Consider the following 25,947-nt stretch of genomic DNA (forward strand, 5'->3'; position numbering starts at 1 on the left):
TTACAGTTCCTGTTCACGGCCACTCCTCTTTTATTATTATTTGCTCAGCTTGCTGAGATGAGCGATGGAACGGTTATGACCTGCTGTGGTGATAATCACATAAATAAGATCGCTTGTGGTTCTCAGTACTATTTGTTTGTAGTCCATTTCAAAAGTTTCTTGGTTTCGTTTTTGCACCAAATGTAGTTCAAATGAGTGTATGTATTATAGTTAACAAAGTGTCTATTTTACAATGGTGTTAGATGGAAAGTAGGACCACGGATGCTATATTGTACTAAATTACTAATGATACTCATTCTTGTACAATACTCCGTTGTGCTAATTCTAAAACAAGTACGGAAATAAATCCAAAAACAGGGCAAAATTGTAGTTTTGTAAAAGTTAAGAAAATCTCAATTTTGTTTTCAATAAATGTGAACATTTGGTTCACACACTTGGCCCGAATACAGAAAAAGAAACACGTAGCTTTTAAGTAGACAAGAGGTCACGCTACAAAATAAATGTCACTGCACAACCAAATAAATGATCCCTCAAATAGTGCACAATACATGAAAAGTTTGGTTCCAAATGAGATGACTTTGTGTAGTTCTTATGGCTTAAATCAAAACAAACCAGCTGCAGTTTGATTGATATTAATTGTAATGCACAGTAAAAAAATTATGCTTTTAGATTTTTTTTAAACGGAGTTATCTAATTTTGGAACCAAACTCTTCCTGCATGGGCTATATGGGGCAGTTTCGGCCACAGCCATTAATTGACCACAAGCCCATGTTACGCAACTATACCTCTCGCTCATTAGCTTTGCATGTGGTCACACACAACCAGCCTGAACACTCAGTATAGTTCTTCAACGTGGTACAGTTTGCTTTTAAAAGAAGCATTTAGGACAAGTTATAAAGAACGAGTGCATCATGTTATACAGCTGGAAACAATTACATCTGCCAGGGCGTCTCATCATTACAGCAGAGCTGCTCTAAACCCGTAACCATAACGCACTTCTTAGTAATATTGTTTTGCAAGCCTGTCATGAAGATTAATTTAATATTTTTTGTGGCGAATTGAATTGCTCTGCAAATGCATTAAAGCCGTTTCGACTGCACTCCACGTCAGTAATGAAATCGCGTCGAATGACTTTTATTTTCATATTCATTGCGCTGGTGAACGGCTTCACATTTCCGGTGTTGTTTCCGGTTAGCTGGCGCATCTGCAGCATCCGAAGCCGCAGACGGGACTCGCCATGAAGAACACGCTCACTTCGTGTTAAATTCGATTCTATCCGACAACATAAAAGGGAAAACGGTTACCGTTAACCGCAAGAGGTCCGACAGCACCGCGCGGATGAAATGTTTCCCGAGTCTGAGAGGATTTAGCAGGAATGCTAGCGTTAGCGCATAGCTGTCTGTGTGCTGAATTTAAATTATTACTATTATTTAACCAAATAAGAAGCTAATTTATATGACGTTGAGCGTTTAGTGTATATGAAAAGCCAATAGTGCGATTATTATATGCATGTCGTCAATTTTATGTGAAAAGTCGTTTTTTTAACGGTTGCACAGCTGAATGATGATGGAAGGTTTGACTTTCATTCATCACAACAATAATATCTGTTTTCTTGCCGTTTGAACACTCATTTCTCAGTATTACACTGAATTTAGCTGAATTTATATATTTATACTATCATATGGTCTTTATTGACACATTAGACTTGGACATCAATCATATCAGGTCCTCTGAGGCACTACTGTATGTTTTATATGTGAACATATTTAACAGTGGTGCTTTAATTTAGTGCAAATACTGCATAGACGGTTCATTTAAACAGTGATCCGCATCAGAATTGGGCTGTAAGCCCATGTTAGACAGTCACAGCTGATCTAGACCTTTGGCACCAGAACAATCCACTCCAGTTACTTATTGATTCACTTGATCTGAGTGTCAAAGTAGGAGAATTTTAATACACAATGAAGAAGTTTTTTGACTCGCGGAGGGAACTGGTGGGATCTGGGCCCGGATCTGGAGGAACAGCTGGAGGTTCTGGATCCAGCAGTGGTGCTGGTGGGAATTTCATTGGACGGGCCTTCACTGTAGGAAGACACCAGGTGACGGTCGAAGAAACTCTGGCAGAAGGTGTGTCCAGGTGTTTTCTCATTTTTCTAATTTGGGTCCTCTGGACTGGTTATGTTTCAAGGGCGCAGTGGTTTTCACCCCTTTAGCGTTTGAATCTGCCACTCAAGATCTTCAGATGGATCTTTAGATGCAGCAGGAGGATAGTGAATCATTCGTTGATTTCTCGGCTTTCTTCTCTGCCCTTCTGCCAGCTCTATTCAGCTGCCTTTAATTATTTGCATGCTGATCACTGATCATCTGTAGATTTCACGAAAAAGCAATTTGACAGAATGCTTTGATCATACATTTCTCCAGTCTGTAAATAACTTGTTTCTATAAGCTTTTATCGATCTCTTCGCATAATCTGTCATTCAGGCATTCAGCGGATTTTTAGTGCTGCATCTTTTTGGTTTTGAAGATAAACCTGAATAAATATAATAGTTAAAATAAATATCTATAATAAAAATAAATAAATAAATAAATATCAGTTGAAGGATTAGGTCATCCAAAAAAAAACACATTTTTACTTTTACTCATCCTTGTTTACTTCAAAGACTGCGGCCATTTTTTCAAGTGTGCTTTTGATTTTCTGTTCACAATGAGAGTGGATTCTGGATTGTGGCCACCATTGGTTCAGCACCCCCATATCTCCAGTCTTATACAGACTTTTGTATCCGCCAGATCCATTCACTCTGCAAATGAACAACGTCTTGTAGTGCCATCCCAAAAAGGGAAAAAATCACTCTCGCGTGGCCTCTCTGGATCTGTTTCCCATTTGTGAAATGATCTGCCCGCAGCTACACGATCAGCAGATTCTGTTGACATCTTTAAAAATCGTCTGAAAACATCTCTTCCGTCAGCACCTGACCGATTAGTTCTGATTTCTGTTTCTTTGCTAATCTCTTTTTATCCTTAAAAAAAATCTAAGCTTTGTGACAGGCTGTATGAGACCAGTTTTATGCTTTTTGTTGTTCTTATGTTGTTCCAGACAGTTGGTTCTATTGTTTACCTCATTTGGATAAGTGCCTGCTAAATGTAAATGTAAATGTAAATGTGACCACTTCTTATTAAGCTTTAAAAAGATGGAAATGCATGAACTCCATACAGCTCGTTCTGTATAATTTGAGTCTCCTGAAGCCATGTGAACGGAAACATTTGTATTTATTTGGCCGACGCTTTTATCCAACTTAGGCAACTAACAAATGAGACATTTTGTCCTGTCTTTTTTTCTCTATCTAAACATCCAGTTTCATGGTTGAAGTATACAAGCTTTGTCGCACATTAGGTTCAAATGTAAAATAATATTTTTCTGTTGTTAAAAGCATTATTTTATCATATTTGGAAACATGCGTTTACTAACCTGAAGGCCTTCATGATACGAGGGGAGGAAATAGAAATGTGTTTTGTAGTGGATTGGTTTAATGTGTTAAAATTGATAAAAGTGCTTATGTTGTCTGAGCCAGTGCTTTTTTGTATTTTTTTGATTTTTTTTGCCAGCTCCACAATAAATAAATACATTATATTCTGCATTGCGGATATGTCATCTTGCTGATCGTTTGATTCGGTCAAATTGACTAAAATAGAGTTTGAGTTAAAGTCAGGAAGTGTCGAAATACCTGCGTCCTACTTTTAGCCCTTTGCCCACTTTACAGAATAACACCCCACTCTCCATTATGCCGACACCACGAATCTCAGGCTTTGCCTGTATGTTTAGTCACATCAACCTTAAGATGTATAATGGATGTTCTGTTCACAAAACACACACACACACATGCTAAATATCCTTAAAGTGCTTCGACTTCACTTCAGGCCGTATAAACATGAGAACATGACCCAAATAGTTCCGACCCCAGCATTTGTTTAATGAAGGTGTTTCAGTCGGTTATAAAGGATATTGCTTGTGAAAAGACACTTTATTATTGATATTCATGTCCCCAGATTTGGCTCGGTTACCTCCTTAGATGTAGGTTTTGTGTAGCTTTCCTTCCACAAGGGGGCACTGATATGTCGTGGTGTGAAACTGATTTCATCGTGATGCATATGACTTTTCAAGATGTCTAAATGTCATTTGTTCGTTTTCCTCCGCAGGCGGCTTTGCTATCGTGTTCCTGGTGCGGACCAATCAGGGGGTGCGATGTGCCCTGAAGAGGATGTATGTCAACAACGAGTACGACCTGCAGGTCTGCCAGCGCGAGATCCAGATCATGGTGAGCACATGCTACAGGGCAAGAGACCAGCACAACGCAGAGATGTCTTCGGTTCTGTGATGTCTTTTCTGTGATTTTCATAATTTTTGTCATAATTTTTACATCGTTGAATAAGACACTCGTACACTTTGCTCTCTCCTGTATGGATTTCATAACAGCGGGATCTCAACGGTCACAAGAACATTGTCGGGTTCTTGGATTCCAGCATCACGGCTGTTGGGGGCGGAGATGTTTGGGAGGTGTTCATCCTCATGGACTTCTGCAGAGGTACGCCGCCATCCTTTAGCCCCATAATCTGTGTGTTTTTTTAACGTATTGAAGCATATTTACAGAATACAGAATTGCGTATTTGTACTGGGTGGACCATAAGCATACACATAACAATGGGGTGAAAGTATATAACAAAATACCACAATAACAGTGCATATTATATGTCTGTAATGCTAGAACTACAGTATAAATCCCTTCCCTTTAGTCTGATTTAGAGTTTGCTGAGATTTTTTGATAATTTTTTAAGTCTGGATCTGACCATACAATGTGTTTTGTCTGCTTTAGATGTTTAGTTGACAGATGTTGATGATGCATTTGTGTGAATAGTCCACATGGAGGCGCTCTTTAAACAAGGATAGAGCAGGAGTTTGGTGTCATAACATCACCTTTGCACAACAGTTATCCAGATTTTGAATCCAGATTTTGAATTAAATAGTTTACAATATCACTATTTCAGTCTTGTCATCTGGTGTTTTGTCATCTTAGCTGTTGATATTGCATGGTTGTAGCGGGTTTTTTATACCATGGTCTGTTTGAATTCTTGATTCTGATTGGCTGGGAAGTGACTGACAAAAATAAGTGGCAATTTCACCTGTCTTGTCAAAAATGAGAATTTAAACTTCAAAAACAGCTGTAACTTGGCAAATGACCATGGTATAAGCGAGATAAACCCCTGCTTGGCGTGCATTAAAGTATTTTAATGCACTTTGCTTTGGGTGGTTCTTGGCCTCAACGCTGTGCTTTAAAACACTTTACTGCACAGCTAGCTGTGGTTTAACCCTTACATGGTCTTTAATGTAGAGAAATTGTATTGACTTGGTGCTGAAAAGTGTAGCGATATTGATTTAGCTGAACATCTATGGAGACGGATATAATTCAAAGTCATTGCGACATGAACTTAGTGCAGAAGAAAGTGTACACATGGTGCAAACATATTACAAATATACATTCATATAGAAATTAAATAAAAACAATAATGCACTATATACAAAAGGTCAAAATATATAGACCAAAAAACAACATATCATTTTTGAGGCTACTTGCAAGATGGGCCAAAAAACCTTTAAACTCAATGGGAATTAAAGCAGTGTAAAAAGCATAAAGCAAGTGTAAACTGAAACTTAACTTCAAATGATTCATTTGTAATATCTTGCAAGCGCTTTCTTATCACTGAAGGCGCTCTTATAAGCTTTTTGTACTGCTTACCTCAGTCTTATTTTGCTCTCTCGTCTTTGACGAAGCAAAATCTCAAAGACATTTCACAAACAACCTCCTCGGTTACTTTTCTCTGTGTTATGTTCCTTTTATAATGAGGTGATCCATCTTCTCTCTTGTCTGACTAAACTTTTCTTTTTCCCACATGAGTAGGCAGGTTTTGGGTGACGTGTGTAAAAGGCTTTATGGTGTAGACATGCTGTAAGGGTTCATATCTAGTGAATAGTTTTATATGTAATTTAGTTGTTTTGATTCAGTTTGGAAGCTGCAAAAACAGAACTGAAAGTCCACAAATTTATTTGCCGTTAAAATGGAATATTCTGAAGAAAATAGTTTGTTCACAGATTAGTTACAATAAAAAAACTTGATGAAGTAAAGTTGGTTTGTGTGTGAGCAGGCGGTCAGGTGGTGAACCTCATGAATCAGCGCTTACAGACAGGCTTCAGCGAACAGGAAGCACTCCAGATCTTCTGCGACACATGCGAGGCCGTCGCACGTCTGCACCAGTACAAAACTCCCATAATCCACCGGGATCTTAAGGTTCCTTGTTCTCTTTCACTTTCTGGCCCTCTTTTCTAAATCTGTCTTTCCAACGTTTTCAAGAATTGAACGTTATTGTGCGAGAAAATTTGAGCAATTGATGGAATGAGTCACATTTCATGTGTCACTTTTGTGATGCTAAGAGCCTGCTTCCGTTCATAGGGAACACTCGAACAGCAGGGTGCAGATTGATTTCATTACTTCAAGTTCTTTTCTACCCTAGTGTTATTTGTGTCACATGGTGTAGAGTGCTCTTCTAAAGTTTGAGATGCGATGTGTCTTGCGATTGCAGGTGGAAAACATCCTTCTCCATGATCGGGGACACTATGTGCTGTGTGATTTCGGCAGCGCCACCATGAAGTTTCAAAACCCGCAGACTGAAGGAGTGACTGTTGTGGAAGACGAAATCAAAAAGTAGCTCTCTCCCTGTTTTTGTGAATTATAGTTTGTATTTTGAATCTTTTTGCATGTTTCCTTTGAAGTTACAGTTGCGAGTTTTCATCCAACAGAAAGAAATATTAATCTTGTAAAACTTGAATGGGACTGCTGGGGTGTGGTGTGAAAATGTGCATTTTGTTTTGTTTAGGTACACAACCTTGTCCTATCGTGCTCCGGAGATGGTGAATCTGTACAATGGCAAACTCATCACCACCAAAGCAGATATCTGGGTAAGCATATATATCAGTAACCAAATAGAAAAATTGCTGATTTTTATATATTTGCGCGTCACGTAGGAGGTAGACAGTTGAAAAGTCCAAGAAATTTAAAAGTATAAAAGGATTTTAAAAAACAACTCGTCTTTAAGTTAAAATTCCAGTTTAAAATCAAACAGAAAGTAATGCATTGTATGGTCGTCAGTAGAGCTTAATTAACATGGTCAAGAAACCTTGAAACATATGTCCTTAAAAAGCATTTGAAAGAATTTTCATGGTTTGTAAGAAAGTTAAAAACCGTAATGTAGTTAAAAAAGAGAATTTTTAAAAGGAATAATAGGAACGCTTCCTTGATCTCATTGTGATGTGAAAGAGCCCAAGCTCAATGTTTTTCTTCTTGTACTGTGTAAAAGCTTGGAGCTTTCTTTCTTCAGGCTCTCGGCTGTCTGCTGTACAAGCTCTGTTTCTTCACGTTGCCCTTCGGCGAGAGTCAAGTGGCTATATGTGACGGCAGTTTTACCATTCCAGACAATTCTCGATATTCCCAGGACATGCACCGTCTCATTCGTGAGTATCTGTTTCTCTCTTCTATGCTCTGGCACAAGGTGTTTGTCTCTCTTGTGTCACGCCTCACCGCTGCTTAGGTCAGTCTGTGGGTTGTGCTTTAAATGAACAATTCACCGGAAAAGTCATTCACCCTTATATAGAGGGAATGCATTGAGGTCACTTTCCCACGTGAACACCATGAATACACGCCCCCTTTAGTGGTCAAACACTCTGCAAAATGGCTGGTTAATAGGAGAAACAAAGAAACCGGGGACTAAAACGTGCAATTATTCGCTGAAAGGAAAAGCAGGTGGACTCAACAGTGAACCAGTGGCTGAATGATTCACAAAAAATTCTTAGAAGAAAATTCTTCTTAACTCATTCCCCGCCAGCCTCTTTAAAAAAAAAAAGTTGCCAGCCTACGCCAGTGTTTTTAACATCTTCAACCAACTTTAATGGCTCACAGTAAATTTTCTGTAAAGAATATATGGACAATCAATATGTCAAAGAACAGAGTCTCAGCTTTCAAACAAAGAAACCGTATTCTTCTAATCTTCATTTGTTCGTATTTTATCACTCCGTAGATGTGTGTAGATTTCTTCAAAAATGCCTCATTTTGATTAAACAGCTGAGATAATTAACGTTTTTTTGTCAAAGATTCCGCCCAGATTACACTCAGAACAATCATTAAAAACCGCTAAAACATAAACGTTCTAGGTTTAAAACTGTACTTTTTCCCAAAGGTGTGTAATATCGTCACCTGCTGTAAAACAGTACTAACACTGATTGCCGAAAAACTCGTCTTCGGCGGTGAACCGTTTTTTTTAAATGACGAGATAACTTGTCAATGTCGGTGAAAGAGTTAACTGCCACGTTTTTTCCTAACATTCCTAAACTTTTTCTTAAATTAGAATTTATGTATTTCCGAAAAAAACCTTCTCCAGGAAATGTTCATAAAATTTTTAAAAGATTAATTTTAAGAAAAAAGAAGAATACAAATTCTCGTAAACAAATGCTGTCGTAAATATCATCTTAAAATTATGATATCCGAACAATCGTCTTAAACCTCAAAATATACGATGTTTAATACAAGTTTTAGGCTGTTTCACATGTTACGTGTATTATATTGAGCTAGAATCATCATTTTGAAGTTTACTTGGCATTAAGGAATATTTATTTTTATATATTAATGATCTGATGAAGGTCTAGCTCTCTTAATTCTAGATCTAGATCTAGAAGGTCTAGAGCCTTAATTTAGCTTTCAATATTAAAAACGGAGTGCTTTTTACAATATTCTGGGACAAAGTGACTGGAAATGGAGAGGGTCACAAATTATGCCATAGTAACACACCAAAAGTATTATAATACATATATTTTTAACTCATGCTAACATATTAGCTAACATGCGATCGTAAATGCCATTCAACACATCACATGCTAATATATATTGTACGATTCTTATGCTCTGTTTGTCAATGATTTACGGTTAAATGCTGCATATCAGAAAGGCAGATGGCGCTCTTGCACAGAAACTCCAAATATGGGAAACAGAAGAAGAACAGTTAGTTTCAGGAAATGCCAATGGTCATATTCTATCGCTGTTTTTCAAACCTTTTCAGATATTTTCATGATGATGAAGTTGATTTATAGTAATAATGTTTGATGAGTGTTGCTATTTCAAATACACATTATAAACGACTCAATCTCGTAGGGATTTTAGATCGAGCAGTTCTTCCTTCTGATCAAACAGCCGTAGTTCACGGAAGAGCTGTGCTGTAAGAATCGATTTCAGAATCGATCAAGATGTATAATTCGTGTGAATCGCGATATATGTCACCCAGCCCTATTACATAGCCTATATAAGAACGCAAAGGGCTTGTTACACACATTAAGTTTATTGTCTAGATAACCATATACAGTTACCACACGAGTAAGCGAGTATAATTATATTATTTTATTCCAGCAACAAAAATTAAGATGTTCTTAAGAAAATATTTGAGAAGGTTTTAAGAAATGTTTGACAATCACACTTACGAACATCTTTACAAAGTTCCTATAATTTATCGTGAGAACAATCATATATTTTGTCTTGAGAACCATTTGTGAACCCAGCCACTTGGACACAGAAATATTGTGCACAACAATTTTATTTAAGTCTAAACAGTACTGATAACAGTAAACACTGCGGCATTCAGTCTTTCTACCACTCAGTGGACTCGCTTGACCTCACGTGCATGAGCAGTGTCGACACATGCATACCCTCTATTGTTCCAAATCTTCCTGCGGGACACAGAGGACACACTCTTAGAGAATCTCCTGGATGGTCTTGTGTATGTGATGCAGTGAGAAACAACAAAATACATTTTGGGCTGTTCATCACAGTTAGCGTATGACTTTGAAGGACTATGTATCACACGAGACTCAAGAAAAGCCCTCGTTTGCTTTTATAAGATGGAGCGAGTGATATGAGAGTGACACATAGATTTTCGGGTGAACTGTTCTTTAATCTTAAAACCTGTCAACAAACACTCATTCACTCACCGTCACGCGGCGACACACTCAATCTCTTTTCCACTTTCCTTCTTTTTTTCCTCTGTGGTGGTGATTTGTCAGGCTACATGCTGGAACCGGACCCTGATAAGAGGCCCGACATTTATCAGGTGTCCTACTTTGCTTTCAAACTGGCCCGTCGGGACGGCCCTGTCCAAAACCTAAAGGTAAGTGTCCTCGCTTGATCTCATCATGGTTGCTCTGGGCTTGTTGTTGGTCAGTGCTTCTACCTCTGGGATCAAGGGATCGGTAGTTGGATTAGGTGTTTTTGTTCATCAGCGTACAGGAATGTGTGAAATCCTAAAAATGAGATTTGAAATGTCCTCCTCAGAATTCTCCCATTCCTGCTAAGCTTCCCGAGCCAATCCGAGCAAGCGAAGCGGCGGCAAAAAAGAGCCAAACGCAAACCAAGGCCAGGTATGTGTCCGGTGACTCCATTGCTCTTTCAAACGGGTTTGACCTGTAGGCTGTAAGATTTGCTTTGTTTTTTTGCGTAGACTAACAGACCCCATTCCCACCACTGAAACCTCCATCACTCCCCGCCAGAGGCCCAAAGCAGCACAATCCCAGCCTCAGGCACTAGGGGGCATCTTGCCTATACAGCCAGCTGCTCTCACCCCACGCAAAAGAGCCAACCTGCCCTCTGGGGCCGTCCAACCTATGGGTACCAACACCTCACATTTCTGACATACGACGTCACATTTAGCAAATATAATGTTGGGCAGTACTGTGATCTTATCTGCTCTTTATATGAATGTTATACTTTTAGGGGGATAGTTAAAGGGATAGTTCACCCAAAATGAAAATTCTGTCAACATTTACTCACTGAAATTGAATACCTGTATAAACTACATTGTTCTAATGAACTCAAAGAAAGATACTTGGACGAATGTCAGCAATTTTCAATTCTGTGACATCATTAACCGCCACAGTAGGAAGAATTAAATGGTATAGTCAAAGGTGCTCGAGAACTATGTTTTCCTAAATTCAAAAACAGAACAAACAAAGAAAAATGTCCTACTATGATAGTGTATGATATCCCAGAACTGAAAATTGCTAACGTTCTTCCAAATATCCTTCTCTGTGTTCATTGGAACAAAGAATTTAAAGGGGTTTGAAACAGGTAAATGATGACACAATTTTCATTTTTGGATGAACTATCCCTTTAAGAAGTTCATCATTCAAATTTGTTTCCAGATATTGAGCTATGTTCACACTATGTATCAAACCATTGACCCCGCCCATCTGTCCACTGTCTCTCTCAGCCGTCAGCATGAACCTGGCACAGCCGGCCGCAGCGCTGCAGTCTCAGAAAGCTCAAGTTTCTCCCTCCCCTCAGCAGAAAGTGGTACGTCTCTGTTTTGTCTGTGTCTCGCTTCCCAAATTAAGATCTGCAGCCAAACCCGCTCAAAATGGTTTATCTTGCTTGTTGCGAAAATCATTTTTCAGAACATCAGTGGTACAAATAACAAGAATGAAGCCACAGAATGTTACTCCCACATTTTTAATTTTCCAAAAAATGAAGCTTACGATAAAAAAATGTAATTGCTACTGCTAATGCAAAACTGTCAGATGACCTCGAGCTCATCGCATAGTTGTCTGGTACCCGTCTGTGTGACAGCCCGTGCAGCCGATCTCAGTCTCAGCTGCACCTGCATCAGGAGGAAGCGTTCCAGCTGCAGCCTGCAGCCCCGCCCCTCAGAAAGCCGCAGCGACTCCTCCCCCGTCCAGCCCCGCTCCGCCCACTGCACCCGCTAGGAGCGCGCGGCGTAAGCAGGCGTCGGCGGTTCAGCAGCAACAGCCCGTTCCTGGGCAACCTGCCGGTGCACCGCCCCCAGCACAGGCGGAGCCTGCAGCGGTTCCGCCCACTCCCCAGCCGGCAGCGCTTCAGTCTCCGCTCAGCCAAGAGAAAGAGAGGGTAATCACCTCCATCTAGAGCATGTTGCTGTGTCCACGGCAATGTCACTGATCATTTATTTCACATAAAGACTGCTCATCATCATTGCATCCCTGTTTTTTTTTGGGGGGGGGAGTGTTTTTGATGACTGACCTTTGATAAAAGTGGACTGTGATGGGTGGTGCTTTAAATATTTTCTTTTGCTGGAATGTTTATGACTTTTGAACATTTGAATGTGAGTGATATCCCTTTGCAGGTGATAAAGTTAAATCTGTTTGGCGTCTGTGCAAGATGACTTAGAACTGATTTATGCAATGAGACATTAGAGACTAACTTTCACTGTGCCTCTTCTTACTATAACCCTTCAAGATCTCATTGCAATTTCATAAAGATTTGGGTTTAGACTGCTGTAGAAAAAAATCATATTGGTTTTTCTTAGGGATGCACGATGAATTATCGGCCATATCGGTATCGACCGATATATGGTCATTTTGAATGTTAGCAGTATCGGGCGATAATAAAAATTTAGGCTGATATATTATAGCCGATAAATTATGGATCATTTCCTCTGGTTAAAGCACTTTAACTTCACATTGCTCACAGTACACTACTACTTCAGTCATGATCATTCACTTACTGCTATCAGCCAAACATTGTTGATGTAGTATGTCGATATTTATAAATGTGTAAATTATAGGAACAAAAGCATATTGTGTGAATCCAACTGCTGTCTGAATGCTTTCTGTCTTGAGAGCTTTTAGACACCTGGCTATTATGAACACCTTTCTGGGTTGCTCTGGGTGAACATCTACAATTTGTTTATTAATTAAACAATATGCCAGAAAAGTTAAAAACTCTTTCATTAGTGTAGGCTTGGTACATGATTTTCAGGGGGAATTTTCAGTCTCAGACAATGTTATATTAATATTTTGGTCCTCTATACCAGTTACCGTCTTCAAGTGTTCAAGAATTATCGGTTATCGGCCTAAATTTACACATCGGTGCATCCCTAAATTTTATTTTTACGTTTTTTTCCATCGGATGAAAAATCATCTTTCATTATCATTTGTCTCATTTCGTTCATTTGCGTATCATGCTTTGTATCTTTCTCAGTCTTTTCGTGTGTTTATTGTGTGGTCTTTTCTCCTCTTCTAATCCCTTAGCCTGTAGCCCCAGGGCTGTCCCAGACTCCTCCCTCTTCTCCAAGGATGGCTCAGAAGGCGGGTCACAGGCGCATCCAGAGTGATGTCACCCACAGCGCTATGTTCGGAGTGCCGGTCAGCCAGTCCACTCAACAGCTGCAGGCAGCCACAGCAGAGGCCAGCCTTAACAAGTCTAAGTGAGGAATTCTTTTACGTTATTATGATGAAATGCAACGTTTTTCTCTTTACAACATGCGGGCACACTGTCCATTACGAGAGATGGACAACTACAAGATGAACTTCCTGTTTCATTTTGCTACACAAATATAGGTCAGCTAGCGCCACCCCATCAAACTCGCCCCAGTCTTCTCAACAGAGTGTGTATCAGCCTGCCCAGCAGGGCGGCAGCGTATCCGCCCCCCAAGATCCTACTTCAGCTTCTAGCTTGACCAGTCCCCCTGACCAGCCCTCCTGGAATCCTTTTGGCGATGACAATTTCTCCAAACTTACAGCGGAGGACCTGCTCAACAAAGACTTCACCAAGCTAGCCGACGGTAACTTGTGCTTCATAGCGTCTACACTCCCCCCGTAGTTTGCTAACTGCGTTTTGTCATTCTGAAGTGAAGTGGTGTGAGTGTTTTTTTGTTGTTGTTTTTGGCAGAGCCTGTGGAGCTTCTTGTTGACACTGAGAGTCTTATTCCTGGCCTGGACGCTGCAGAACCTGCTCCACCATGTGCTGGTAGGTGCATCTGTTTGCATCATTGACGGGTTGTAAGATTTATTCACATTCATTGATTTTTATACAAAAGAAACGAAAAGTTGTTTGAATATCACGCAGGTGAGGATACAACTGGCGTGGGCTTTCACGCATCAAAGATAAAAAGCAAATCTGTTCTGTTATTCGCATGTGAATTTTGTTCATTGTAACTGAATTCAAGAGATTTTCGATGTGTTTGAGAAGTTTATCCTCTGAAAACTACTACTTTTTTTTATTTCCAACACTTTACAATAAGCTGCTATTTGTTAACCATAAGTTAATGCACTAGCTTAAATGAACAATACTATTACATAATGTATTAATGCTCATGTTAATTTCAGCATTTATTAATAATACTTTATTCAAATCAAACGTTGTCACAGTTAACATTAGCTAATGAATCATGAATTAGCATGAATAATTGTATTGACATAAACTAACATGAACCGGGATTAATAAATACTGAAAAACTAAATTGTTCATTGTTGACTAGTGTTAGCGAATGCATTTACTACTCTTAACAAATAGCACCTTATTGTAAATCTTGCATTGTAAAACAACAGGTGAAAAAATGCAAGCTAGAAAGTTCAAATCTCTATTTACCTAAAGTTTCTCTGCCGTCTGGCATCAACCCACACATCATCCCAGCCGCCTCTGTGTCTGTGTTTAGCTACAAGATATCGCCGTTCCATACATGAACCTGTTTCCATCTCCATGGTTACCGTCCTCTGTCGATGTCCACAGGTACATGCTCAGTACTGTGAGGTACTAATATGTGCTCAGCAGGACACTCCTGAGAGATGCTTACCTCAGAGGCAATCGCGTCATTTGAGTCATGTCACTAACATCCCTTCACCAATGAGCTCAGAGTCTGCCTACTTACTCTATTTACACTGGAGCCCAACATATGAACGACTCCTATTGACCTCTGTGGTTCTCTTTAACTTAATGGTCTTCACGCTCTGAATCTCAGTTGTTTCTCTTCTCTCAAACAGCTGAAAGACCCACTGATATTCTGGGTTTGGAACCAGGTGCCTGTTTTCTCGCTGTGCCAGGTAGTGTTACAGTTAATCACATTAATAAAATGATTGAGATCATGCTTTACGTGATTAACACTCTGTTGTACTAATGTCCTTTGATTCCTTTATTGTGGTATTTTTTGTATCCGCATGTATTTGTCTCACTTGCATTTAGGGCTGCTCGATTATGACAAAAAACATACTAGCGATTATTTTGGCCAGTATTGAGATTCTGATTATCTACATTAACATTTATCCATTTGGCAGATGCCTTTATCTAAAGCGACTAACATTACATTATCCTATACATTTGTTTCCAAGTATGTGCAATCCCCTAAACCCACGGCCTTGGCATTGTTAGCGACATGATCTTACCACTGTTTAACACGATTACTCATTAACTTTTAAAACAACATACAAGATAAATAACTTTGCTTTTAAACTGTAAATTCACAGCCCTACTTGCATCCTAACATGTCTATGTAGTTGCACGAGACCAATCGATCATTTTTGATAGCTGTTTGCTTTCTCCTCTAGTCACCCGCCCCTCATTTTCTAAGCCCTAACTTTCCTTTATTTTCTCTGGCTAACTCGGGCTGTTTTTGCTGGCTAACTAACAGAGAAGCTGATCGAGGGCCTGAAGTCTCCAGACACCTCCCTCATGCTGCCCGATCTGCTTTCCATGGCAGACCCCTTCGGCAGTTCCATCGATGACACCAGAGATGGTAAACGGGTGTCTCGCTGCACGCTCGCTCCTTTCAGGCACATTTTCATTGAGATGATTTTCCACAGCTTTCATCCAAAGCGACTTACAATGCATTACACTATAAATGTGTGGAAAAATAATCATTTAGCGTCTGTAACTATGGTATAATTTGTTGCAGATAGACTTGGCACATAAAGAATTGTGATTGGCTTATTTACATAATTTACATTAATTACAGAAGCTTTTCTATGATTTCTTTCCACATGTTCTGTGTTATACTCAGCTAAAACAGAAGCGTGTATGGACTCTCTGATTCCTGGTTTGGAGCCTCCCCGGCCACAGCTGCACCATGTGGAGACAGAGCCGTCGTCTGGAGCTCTGGCAGGTAGAATATCAGCATCACACTGAAGATTCTCTGCCAGCAGTCAAACACATTGTCACATAAATATTTGCTGTAATACTGTGCCTGAGGCTGATGGCACACGTCCATAACTTTGCACGCTGCCATCACAGATGTTCATTTGGAAGAACAACATGTTGCAGTGGATGTTTGATTGAATTGGTTTAAGTTTACCTTTCAAAGCAGCTGGAAATGTAATCAGACCCATCACAAAGTATCTAGTATTTATTTCAAATCTATATCACCACATACTGCCGTTACGCTAAGCTAGCAAACACATTGCATCTGGACAGTTTGCGAGTGGCATGTAATGTTTGAGTCATTTTAAGTCTGCATGCGTCTACAATATTAGATTGATTGATGTTTTTCATTGACTCCTCCCATTTTGCTACAGACCCTTTGATTGGAGAAGATTCTCTGCTGGGTTGTTCTCTCCCCTTTGGGACCGCCTCCTGTCTGGACGAGTTTGCACCTGTCTTAGGAGGCCCCTCCCAGAACCCACCAGGTACAATCAATCGTTCTCCAAAACACGCTGGTTTCCAAAGCTGGTATGAACAGTCAGGAATATTCATACAGCCCTCTTAAATCTTTTACTCCCTAACTATTGCCTTTCAGCTGCAGACTCCTGTTTGATGTCAGGCTTCGAATCTCCGAACTCTGAGGCGGTCAATGAAGATGAGTTTGACCCCATACCCGTCCTGGTCTCCAAAAATTCCCAAGGTAAGCTTTGAGAACACAAACCTCTTTCTGGGAATTTCCTCGTCTTCTAAAGTGACGCCTGCCACTAGATGTGACATGTGAAGAGCATGTTTCAAACGCCTTGAGATGTTTAACTCTGGGAAGATGAGTCCATCCTGCACACTCATGATTTAAGAATTTAATTCAAATTTTGGATTATGGTTCCTTTTTTTTTGTCGTTTTATGGCACTTTCTAATAAATTATTTGACGCTCTGTTGTGTGCAGGAATTGCATTACAGTCAAAAGATTTTTGATTGTTTTTGGTATTATTTGATCAACTCACAGTATTTTTCTTAAGATTAATTTATTTAGTTCTGACCGTAAATTTAGTAGTTATGGAAGGTTAGTTGAATGGTATTGAGTATTCTGTCATGTTCTTGTCAAATTATTAATATGATAAATGTTTAGATACATTCCATTTTATTTTGATGCGCATGTAGTTTATTCTCTCATTAAATATGTCATGTTCACATACAGGATGTGAAAGATTTTGTCGTAGCATTGTCAAAGTGACAGTATTTTTTGCCCGATTCCTAACCCTACTGACCTCTTGCGACAATCTAGTTGCTTTCTCTCGGCTTTCTGGTGCCGTTTCACTTACCCTTGTGTATTTCTCTCCTGGTTTCACTGGCTTTCCTCCCCTCTCCCCGCCTCTAACCTCCCTGTCCGTCTGGCCTCTTTTAGGAGGTCACTCTCGCAGTAACAGCGCCAGCTCTGAGTCCAGCCTGCCCAACCTGGCCCGCTCCCTGCTGCTGGTGGACCAGCTCATCGACCTCTAGACCTTACCCATATTTCTGCTGCGCTGAAGACGATTCCATCGCCGCGGTCTTCTGCTGTTCGCCGCAAATCTGTCTCGCTCTTGGTTGTTTTCTCTTCCTCCCTCCTCTTTGATTTCATCATCATCCTCCTGCTTCAGTTTCTTCCTCTTCATCACATCATACATTTGACCTTCTTTTCCATCTCTTAGCATCGTCATCACTCATTTTGATTTGATTCTTTCCTCATAGTGATGAGTTTTTTTCCGTTCAAGTGGCATCCCGTTTCCTCTGGTGTCCGTGCTTCATGTGGACATTCATTCGTTTGATAGATTTCACCTGCCTCGCAGGATGCAAACGCCGGCAGTGTGAGCTTCAAAGAGTAGTTCTCTTCTGTCCAGCATACAATCTGTGTCTTCTGTGGCACTCCTCTCCAGATTAAACACACAATGTTTTATTATGTTTAAAGACTAGGTTCTGTCCAAACAGAGATTAAAGTGAAGCAAGCGTTCACAGAGAGAGGAATCATGATGGATATTTACTGACCGGCCGGTAGGGAAGCACAGATGGCATGACTTTACCTTCATCCAGACAGACTGCAGGGTAGGAAAAGATCTTAGTGTTTCGTGTAGATTTCCCAGAAATCCCAAGCCTTTTTCTTCCAAAAGCACTAGAAAATCTTAGCAAAGGTAAGAGCAGATTAAATATACATTCCTCTTTGCCATCGCTGACACCTGTTCACTCTCTTTCCATCATCCTCCATCCGGTTACGTCTTTGTAAATAGCTCTTATTGATGTTGTACGTTGACTGGAAACCATGTAAATTGTTGTATATCTACAGTATCTCCGACCCTACAGAAGTGATTCGTTCCTCCTGTGTATAAAGCATCTGTCCTAATGTCTGACAGTTCCTTCAGAAATCTGCATCCCGTCCCATAGTATACATCAGCAGAATAATTCAAAAGAACTATTTCATATACGGTAAAGATTATATGTGAATACGATTAGTTTTAGAGAAGGAATGTATGAAACGAGTATCCGTCTATAAATGCAGATATGTGTATATGAGTCATACGAAACCTATTTAAGAGGAATCTCTATCTCTTCGTTCTGTGTGTTGAGCTGTGTTTGCGAATGTAAATCGTCGCTTTCATCTTTTAATGGCCGGATCATCATCGATGAACAGACTCGGACGAGGAAAAATGGACAATCTGCCAATCGCCCGACTCGGCTGGACATCATGTGTGTGCGAGTGGGTTGGATTTGTGCTGTCTTTGCCTTCCTCTGCAGATATTCGTCACAAATCAAACTGGTTAAATGCTCTACAATCTCAAATCTTTGAAACTACGTGTCAAGGGCCGGTTGCAGAAACTGCTTGGACAAAGTCAGGTACATGCAAAGGTAGCTCGGTCTTATTGAAATCTAGAAGTAAGACTGAGACGGTCTTAATTTAGCAGCTTTGTTTATGCAACTGGCCCCGGGTTTTAAAACAAGTCAAGCTCATAAAAACACCATTTGGGGCACAATCAAAAAACAAAGACATGGATTGAGATGAACTTGTATTCCACTTGAGAACGTACCTTTGAACGCCGTGTCATCTCAAGCCAGCCGTGCTTTCCGACATCGAGGTCTCGCGCATCCAACGCATATCGATGCATGGCAGTGTTTATAAGAATATAAAGTTAAGACGTGTCTGTGGCCAATCTTCATATCAGTACTGTACGTATGTGTGTGTGTGTGAACGTAGGGTAAATAAATAGTTAGTCTTAGTTGTTGAAAGTGGTGAGGTTCTGTCTTTGACGTGGTGAATCGGCTTCGGACCCGCTGCAGGCACCTCCGGTTCAAGCACAGGTTCTTTCTTTACCTGAGAGTCCTTAGTTATCACATTACCCGTTTGAGAGCATGGTACATGCTCTCGGTAATACCGTACGAGATTATTGTAATCCCAACTGCAACTGAGTTTATAACGCATTGAAAGTTTGGGAATTGGGTGATTTTTAAGGCTGTTGAAGTGAGTTGATGGTTTGTAACGAGTACTTTAGGGGTGAGGCAGTATGATGGTGGGAACGCGCCTAGATTGCTATAACAATGGAGGTTAATGTGCTTGTGCTGAACTGATTTACACTCTGTTATTTACATTAAACATAACGTACGCGGGATACCCATTGTTTTTTAACTCCTGTTGCATGAAGCGTTGTCATTAGGATGTCAGGCATTGTTCTTTCGCTACAAGTACAAATAGATATCGGCTGCAGAAGAACTTAGGAGACCACTCCAAAAGAATTTCTTGATGAATTCTGGTCATTCCAGTCCAGTGTCTGTTGAATTTCAACAAAATCTAAATTCTTAGTCATCCAACGGCAATGTGAAAGACTGACAGCCTGACAAGAAGCAAAATGTGAGAAAAATCAAGTTATCACAAAGAAAATGTTTTTCAACTTTCCTAAATACATGTCCAGATATTAATCTCGAATTGCTTAAAAGAAAATGTTATTTTTTCATTTTCTGCAAATAAATGCAAATAGAAACAATGTTTTTATTTCACACTTGGGAGAAAGATTGTTGTTAGTTTACTGAATGAAACGAGAAGGGTAATTTTACCTAAACACATACAGTACCTATTAATAGTAAATTCACAAAAACTGCGAAATAGTTTTAAAATGTTTTTTTGTCCTCGACTGTATATACAACAACACAATGACTAGTAGACTGATGTAAGATTCTTGTCATACTGCCCACCTCTAAACCGGAAAACAAAAAAAGATACAAAAATGTGTAGCAAATGATCAAACCTGATAAAAATGAGTAGTCATGTTGCAGTGAAAGCTTGGGATGTTTTTACAAAGTGTTTCGTTACATAAGAGACTTTGATGGAAAACCACAGATAAGCATGAGAATGACCCTCGCACAAAAAGAGCATTCAGATGCTGCTGGGGTTTATTCCTGATGCGTGTTGTTTGCCTCTCTTCTGTACAGCCGCCCGCAGACTCTCATGTTAACCTATGCAATCCTAAAGCTTCATCTTGTTGTTCTCAGTAGAGATCTTTGCCCCGCGGGTAACGTTCCACTTGTGTTGTTGTGCAAAATCAAAGATTTCATTTTATGTGCTGTTTTTGTTGGGAGTGAAAAAATATTTATGACCATGTTTATCCCCAGAAGTGGAACCTCATTGGTCTTTGTAGCAGACACCCTCAGCCCAGTGTTAGAACAGCGATGGGTTCATGTGCACCTTCTATTTTTGTGACGACCAATAAATGAAGAAAGGGATGTTAAATAAACCATGTAAATGTGAATGTATCTTGTGCTTATGGTGATTATTTGTCCGTCCAAACACACACTCAGCAAAGCTTTTCGTTTTCTTGCAATACAACCTACATTTTCAAAATCTTTACGTGTTGTTTCGTTGAATAAGATACGAATAATAAAAATACAAGCAGTATGTATTATAGACTTTTACAGCGGCAACAATATAAACAGACGTCATGTGTCCCAAACCGAACTTCCAGTAGACCACTGCAAAGAATCTATAACTGTTGAGCGTTTTAATGAAATTTAATACAATTAATACACAATACATGATTCATATTATTTAAATACAAAATAATTTTTTTTATTATAACCAAACACAAACCGGAGGTTCATTTTGGGCCTGACCTGTATGTCAGATGAAGCTGTCTATGCGTGTTAATATGTAATGTTTGAAATATAAAGTTGTTGCTAATATATGATAATACAAATAATAATGCTATGAACTTTTATGTTGAAAATATATTCAAAACCGTTAGAATGAGGTTGTTGTCATTTGACCTAAAAACAAACATGCAAACAATAGAGACATGCATTTGGAAATGTGTAAGGTCGTGTTCACACTTGACTTATTTTTTGACAAGAAAAAGTTGACAAAGGCACTTTTGGCTGCGTTTGGTAACAAATGGTAGCTGAACGCAATGAGGCAGCGTCTGTGCACGAAGGAAACCCAGAGAAACAGATAGACATAATTAAAAACAATCAGAAGTTGTTGAAAGTGAAAATTAAACTTACTTTTATACAAAACTACTCCAACGGGTGTTTCGCCCTCCATTTTTTCAAGATTGAGCCTTCATGACCAATCACGATCCTCGATTGTTGTTATGGAAACAACAGGTCTCTTTCATTTGTTAGTTGTGATGTTTAAAGAGCGTGATGTAGGGCATTTTTTTTCATAAAAGTTGAACTTTTTTCAACCTCAAAAGATCTGCAGAAGAAAAAGCCGACACTGGCGTTTAAAAAAAGCGATTCAGGCGTTTTTTGAAAACACGGTTTACTCCTCTTGATTATAATGTAAAACAAACGCTAGCAGCTTCAAAAAAGAAGTCAAGTCTGAACACGGCCTAATGTGATCCTGAAACACATCTCCAGAGCTCAATGTACTTTTCTGCTTTATGTCTGAAGTACAGTGGCACCCACACCAGCTTTGTTCTGTTCAATATCAGCCAGAAGTTTTGAATGTTCTGGATGTTTTTCTTGTAATTACATTTAAACCTTTTGCATGAGGTCGGGCTGTTCCAGCTGTTTCTTCTCCAGGTAAGATGTTCTCATCGATGGCCATAATGTCTTTGTTCGTTTCCTCGTGATTTACTTTTGTACCCAGCAATCATTTTCATTTGCACTTTCGTTTAAAAGCAAGTTTCCTAATGAGCAGTTTGCTCCAAGTTGTCAGTGCGTGAGGGTTACAAGTGACAAGTTGTCCCTGTTTCCTTGACGACGTCGTGAGATCTACTTCACATTATTCACAACACAACACTTTGTCTTTAAATGATTAAAAACATAAAGAAACCGCATTGAAACCAGAAAGTAGATTTATTTCATTTTGACATTTACTGATACGTTTTTATAGTCTGTTAACATTTGTTGAAGCACAATGAGTACATTGTCAAATGTCATCGTGTGAGTGATGTTTAAAAGAAAAGTTCAGCTCAAAATCAAAATTGTGTTGTTTTTCTCTCACTCGCATGACGTTCAAAAAGAGACCTCCCGCCGTCTTCGGAACACAATTAAAGATATTTTAGGGTCATCCGAGAGATTTCAAGGCTTCCTCATAGACATCATGGTTCTAATTGTAAAGTACTAAAGACATCCTTAAATTGGTCCACCCGTCATAGGGAATCAATTTGAATTGTTTTGAAGCGACGTCAAAGCTATATGTGCGCAAAACAAAATAACGACTTTAATCGATAGATTCTCCTCTGACTTGCGGCGTTCTGCGCACAAACCGAATGCACAGAAATGCTCTCGTGAACGTGCACCATAGACAGACAAGACAGAGGAGAATATATCCATTAAACTCCATATTTGGTTTGTTTTTTCTCACAAAGTATTGTCGTGGCTTCAAAAAAATTTGAGCCACTATGAGCACCAATATAAGGATGTAGAGAGTACTTTTCTGGACCTTGACATCAACTATGACCATGATGTCTATGAGGAGGCCTGGAAATCTCTCGGGTGTCTCTAAGATATCTTTATTTGTGTTATGAAGACGCCGGGAGGTCTCAAAACATGTTGGGTGAGTAATGTTGGAGTATTTTGATTTTGAGGTGAACTTTTCCTTTAAAGCCTCGGCTTCCAGTCATCCACATTTTTTCCTTTCAAGCATCTCTTTAAAAGTTTCATTAGGGGTTTGTACGTACTTCAGAGTTTTCTGAGGGTTCATTACATAAAACCACACAGAATTTAAAAGAGCCGAGTTCATTATAGACCTCCACTTTTAAAACAAAAGCAACGGAATTAAGTGTTTCTGCTTCATATCACCTGCTGGTTTTGTGTTATCTTTTTAAAGACATTTATACTTTAAATTGGGTGTTTTGATCTTGCATCTAGTAATCAAATCATTTTGCACGTAAAAGCTGAGCTGCTGATGTACTTTATTATTTTTCTCTGTGAGTCTTGACGTCAACACTTATCTTGACTCTTTCTAAATGTCTCACATTATAGTTTTAAGGAATTGTCTGGTTGAAGTTGGCATGGAGTTTTGTATTTAGAATGTGACCTGCTGCTTCTTCATTTCACATCATCATTTCAAAAGAAACCATCTTGATTTCCCCGCCTTTTGTTTGGCTTCTCTTTTTCAGACGCTCTGCCGAACGAGAACGGCCTTGATTTGGAACCCGAATCCGCGAGCGTCCAGAGCTCAGAGCATCCTGAAGATACTTGGAAATGTCCTGCAGAAGAACATGATGGACTGGACTCTAATCTCCTCGACACTCCCACGACCCACCATCACTCGTCCTGCTCCCCGGACGTCTTCTCAAGCGCCCCTTTTCCCGGATGCGGCAAAGACGGGAAAGACATTTTCACCGGTGAGCCTTTTCCTCACCTCCACCGAGCCCATCCACAGCCTGACGTTTTCCTTCAAGCGCCCTTCTGCAAAAGGATAGATCCGTCCGCTCCACCACAGCATCCACAGCCGTGGATCTTGTCGAACGGCAACGAGGCCGTCCTGCCACACCCACTTGCGCACAGTCAAATTGGCTTTCCGCATTGCGTTGACGTTCCGATGCCCCAGCGGCCCATCGTCGCCCATCGTGTGGTCTCCAGCGTGGGTCAGCATGCGGCTGTGAGCTCCGTCCCTGTCGGGCCGCTTCACTCCTGGACGGTAGGTGTTCGGGCGGTGATGGACCCCTTTCTGGCTGCCCCGTTCCAACCACGGGGTCCCCTCGGAAAGCCTTAAATCCTTTGAGGAGCCAATTGGTGCTGAAAACCAAGTGCTGGTCGTGATCTGGTGGAAGCAGAATTGGTGTAGTCAGTGACTACCTGGACCTTAAAGACTCAATCTCCACAGCACTTTAACCCTGCTTCATCACGTTTTGATCAGTTATATATACAAATCTATATTCCACATGTATTGGTTTATTATTTTTTGTATTTTATTCATCATGTATCTTTTTATATCATACGTATTATTATGGAGTGCAGTATAAATGGACTTGCACAATGCTTACAAATGTGAAAATGAAGGAAACTGACAGATGTATTAGGGAACACTAATGGTCGGATACTAAACAGAGGTTTGAAGGTTATAGACAAGAGTACTTGAAACCAGGCCGAATATCACAATCTTTGTCGCTGAGTGAAATATTGGGCTTAATACGAGGCCTTATGTTGGATAAAAATGGCTGGATGATCACATTTTGCTGTTGTTGTGCGTCTGAACCCGAGGTACTGTAGAGCTTTTTCCACACCACGGAAGGAGACTGAAGGTGAAATCTACACAGCTCACGATTATACTGTAACCAGATACAAAAACACTCGGAGCACTTTTGCAAAGCCCTGAAAATATATCTGTTACCAATCTACTGTATATTCATACATCATAAATAATATTTGTTGAAATATGGTGCCTTCTTAAAGGAAAAGTTTACCTCAAAATTGTGTTTTTTTTTAACTCGCTCGCATGACGTTCAACATGTTTTAAGACCTCCCGGAATTCTTCGGAACACAAATAAAGATATTTTAGGGACATCAGAGAGATTTCCAGGCCTCATAGACATCATGGTTCTAGTTCTAGAAAAGTACTGAAGACATCCGTAAATTGGTGCGTCCGCTCATAGTGACTCAATTGAATTGTTTTGAAGCAACGACAATACTTACTTTGCAAAAAAGAGCAATATAACCACTTTAATTGATTTTCTTCTCTGTCTTGTCAGTCTATGGTGCACGTTCACGAGAGCACTTTCCAAAAAGTATTTAACTACTTATTACTAATGACTTTCTATATCCTTCATCAACCTTGATGAGTTAAGTGATACGATGATAGACATGAAACGGCTCTAAATTTATTCAAATAAATAAAATAAAACTATATAAAGTAGTATGATTAAATCACCAAAGTAATACAAATGTGAGAATGACACATTAAAGAACAGATTTTTAAGTTATTTTGATGTAAATTCCACTACTGTACACACATATATAACACAGTATTTGGTTTAATTACATCAGCAGTAACTGTAATTAAATTACAAAAAGAATAATAATCCCTTACTTTACCTTTCAAGGGAAATGTAATGAAATTACAGTAACTAATTACTTAGTAACTAGTTACACCCAACATTGCATATAACTACTATTTCTACTTAATCTAAAGAAAATACAGATTGTGTAAAAGCATTGCTCCCTTGGACGGCTGTTCGTACTCCACGAGCGGTCTTCTCCAAATGGTGCAAAAACAAATTTCAGACTTTTTTTTACTGAACATTAATGTTTTAACATTTACAATTGTTTAGTATCATTTTCTGCAAATCGAGACATAGGACACATCCTTTCATTATGAAAGCTGAGTGATGTATGTTTTCAAGGTGTTTTCGGATTTCCTTTATATGATTTTTGCCTATTGCATGTGTTCTTGTGAAATATGGATGAAATCTATTTGCAGCAGATTAAAAGGAAGACCTTTTGTGCAAAAATGAG

At 39.6% G+C, this 25,947-nt stretch overlaps 1 protein-coding gene across 5 annotated transcripts; it reads left to right on the top strand.

Annotated features, from left to right (window-relative positions):
• The first annotated feature begins 1,195 nt into the window (after positions 1 to 1,195).
• Positions 1,196 to 25,911, top strand: aak1b (AP2 associated kinase 1b). Of its 5 annotated transcripts, none has more exons than XM_056737339.1 (21): positions 1,196 to 2,127; positions 4,195 to 4,313; positions 4,472 to 4,580; positions 6,196 to 6,338; positions 6,631 to 6,752; positions 6,925 to 7,006; positions 7,426 to 7,558; positions 10,151 to 10,254; positions 10,419 to 10,504; positions 10,585 to 10,751; positions 11,353 to 11,435; positions 11,709 to 12,005; positions 13,148 to 13,323; positions 13,457 to 13,680; positions 13,788 to 13,865; positions 14,879 to 14,938; positions 15,523 to 15,627; positions 15,892 to 15,993; positions 16,403 to 16,513; positions 16,624 to 16,728; positions 23,610 to 25,911. In XM_056737339.1, exons 1-21 carry the CDS (start codon positions 1,962 to 1,964, stop codon positions 24,206 to 24,208), a joined length of 3,171 nt encoding a protein of 1,056 aa, XP_056593317.1. In that variant the 5' UTR covers positions 1,196 to 1,961; the 3' UTR covers positions 24,209 to 25,911. The 5 variants fall into 5 exon arrangements, with proteins under 5 accessions (XP_056593317.1, XP_056593320.1, XP_056593318.1 ...); XM_056737342.1 differs by lacking the exon at positions 23,610 to 25,911 and adding an exon at positions 17,432 to 20,799; XM_056737340.1 differs by lacking the exon at positions 15,523 to 15,627.
• The last annotated feature ends 36 nt before the right edge of the window (positions 25,912 to 25,947 follow it).

The sequence above is a fragment of the Triplophysa dalaica genome, chromosome 22, assembly GCF_015846415.1.
Source record: "Triplophysa dalaica isolate WHDGS20190420 chromosome 22, ASM1584641v1, whole genome shotgun sequence".
Lineage (NCBI taxonomy): Eukaryota > Metazoa > Chordata > Actinopteri > Cypriniformes > Nemacheilidae > Triplophysa > Triplophysa dalaica.

Coding starts and splice junctions, on each gene's coding strand:
- aak1b (XM_056737339.1), top strand. CDS start 1,962: ATGAAGAAGTTTTTTGACTCGCGGAGGGAACTGGTGGGATCTGGGCCC. Junction 2,128..4,194: donor CGAAGAAACTCTGGCAGAAG/GTGTGTCCAGGT, acceptor TTTCCTCCGCAG/GCGGCTTTGCTATCGTGTTC. Junction 6,753..6,924: donor GTGGAAGACGAAATCAAAAA/GTAGCTCTCTCC, acceptor TGTTTTGTTTAG/GTACACAACCTTGTCCTATC.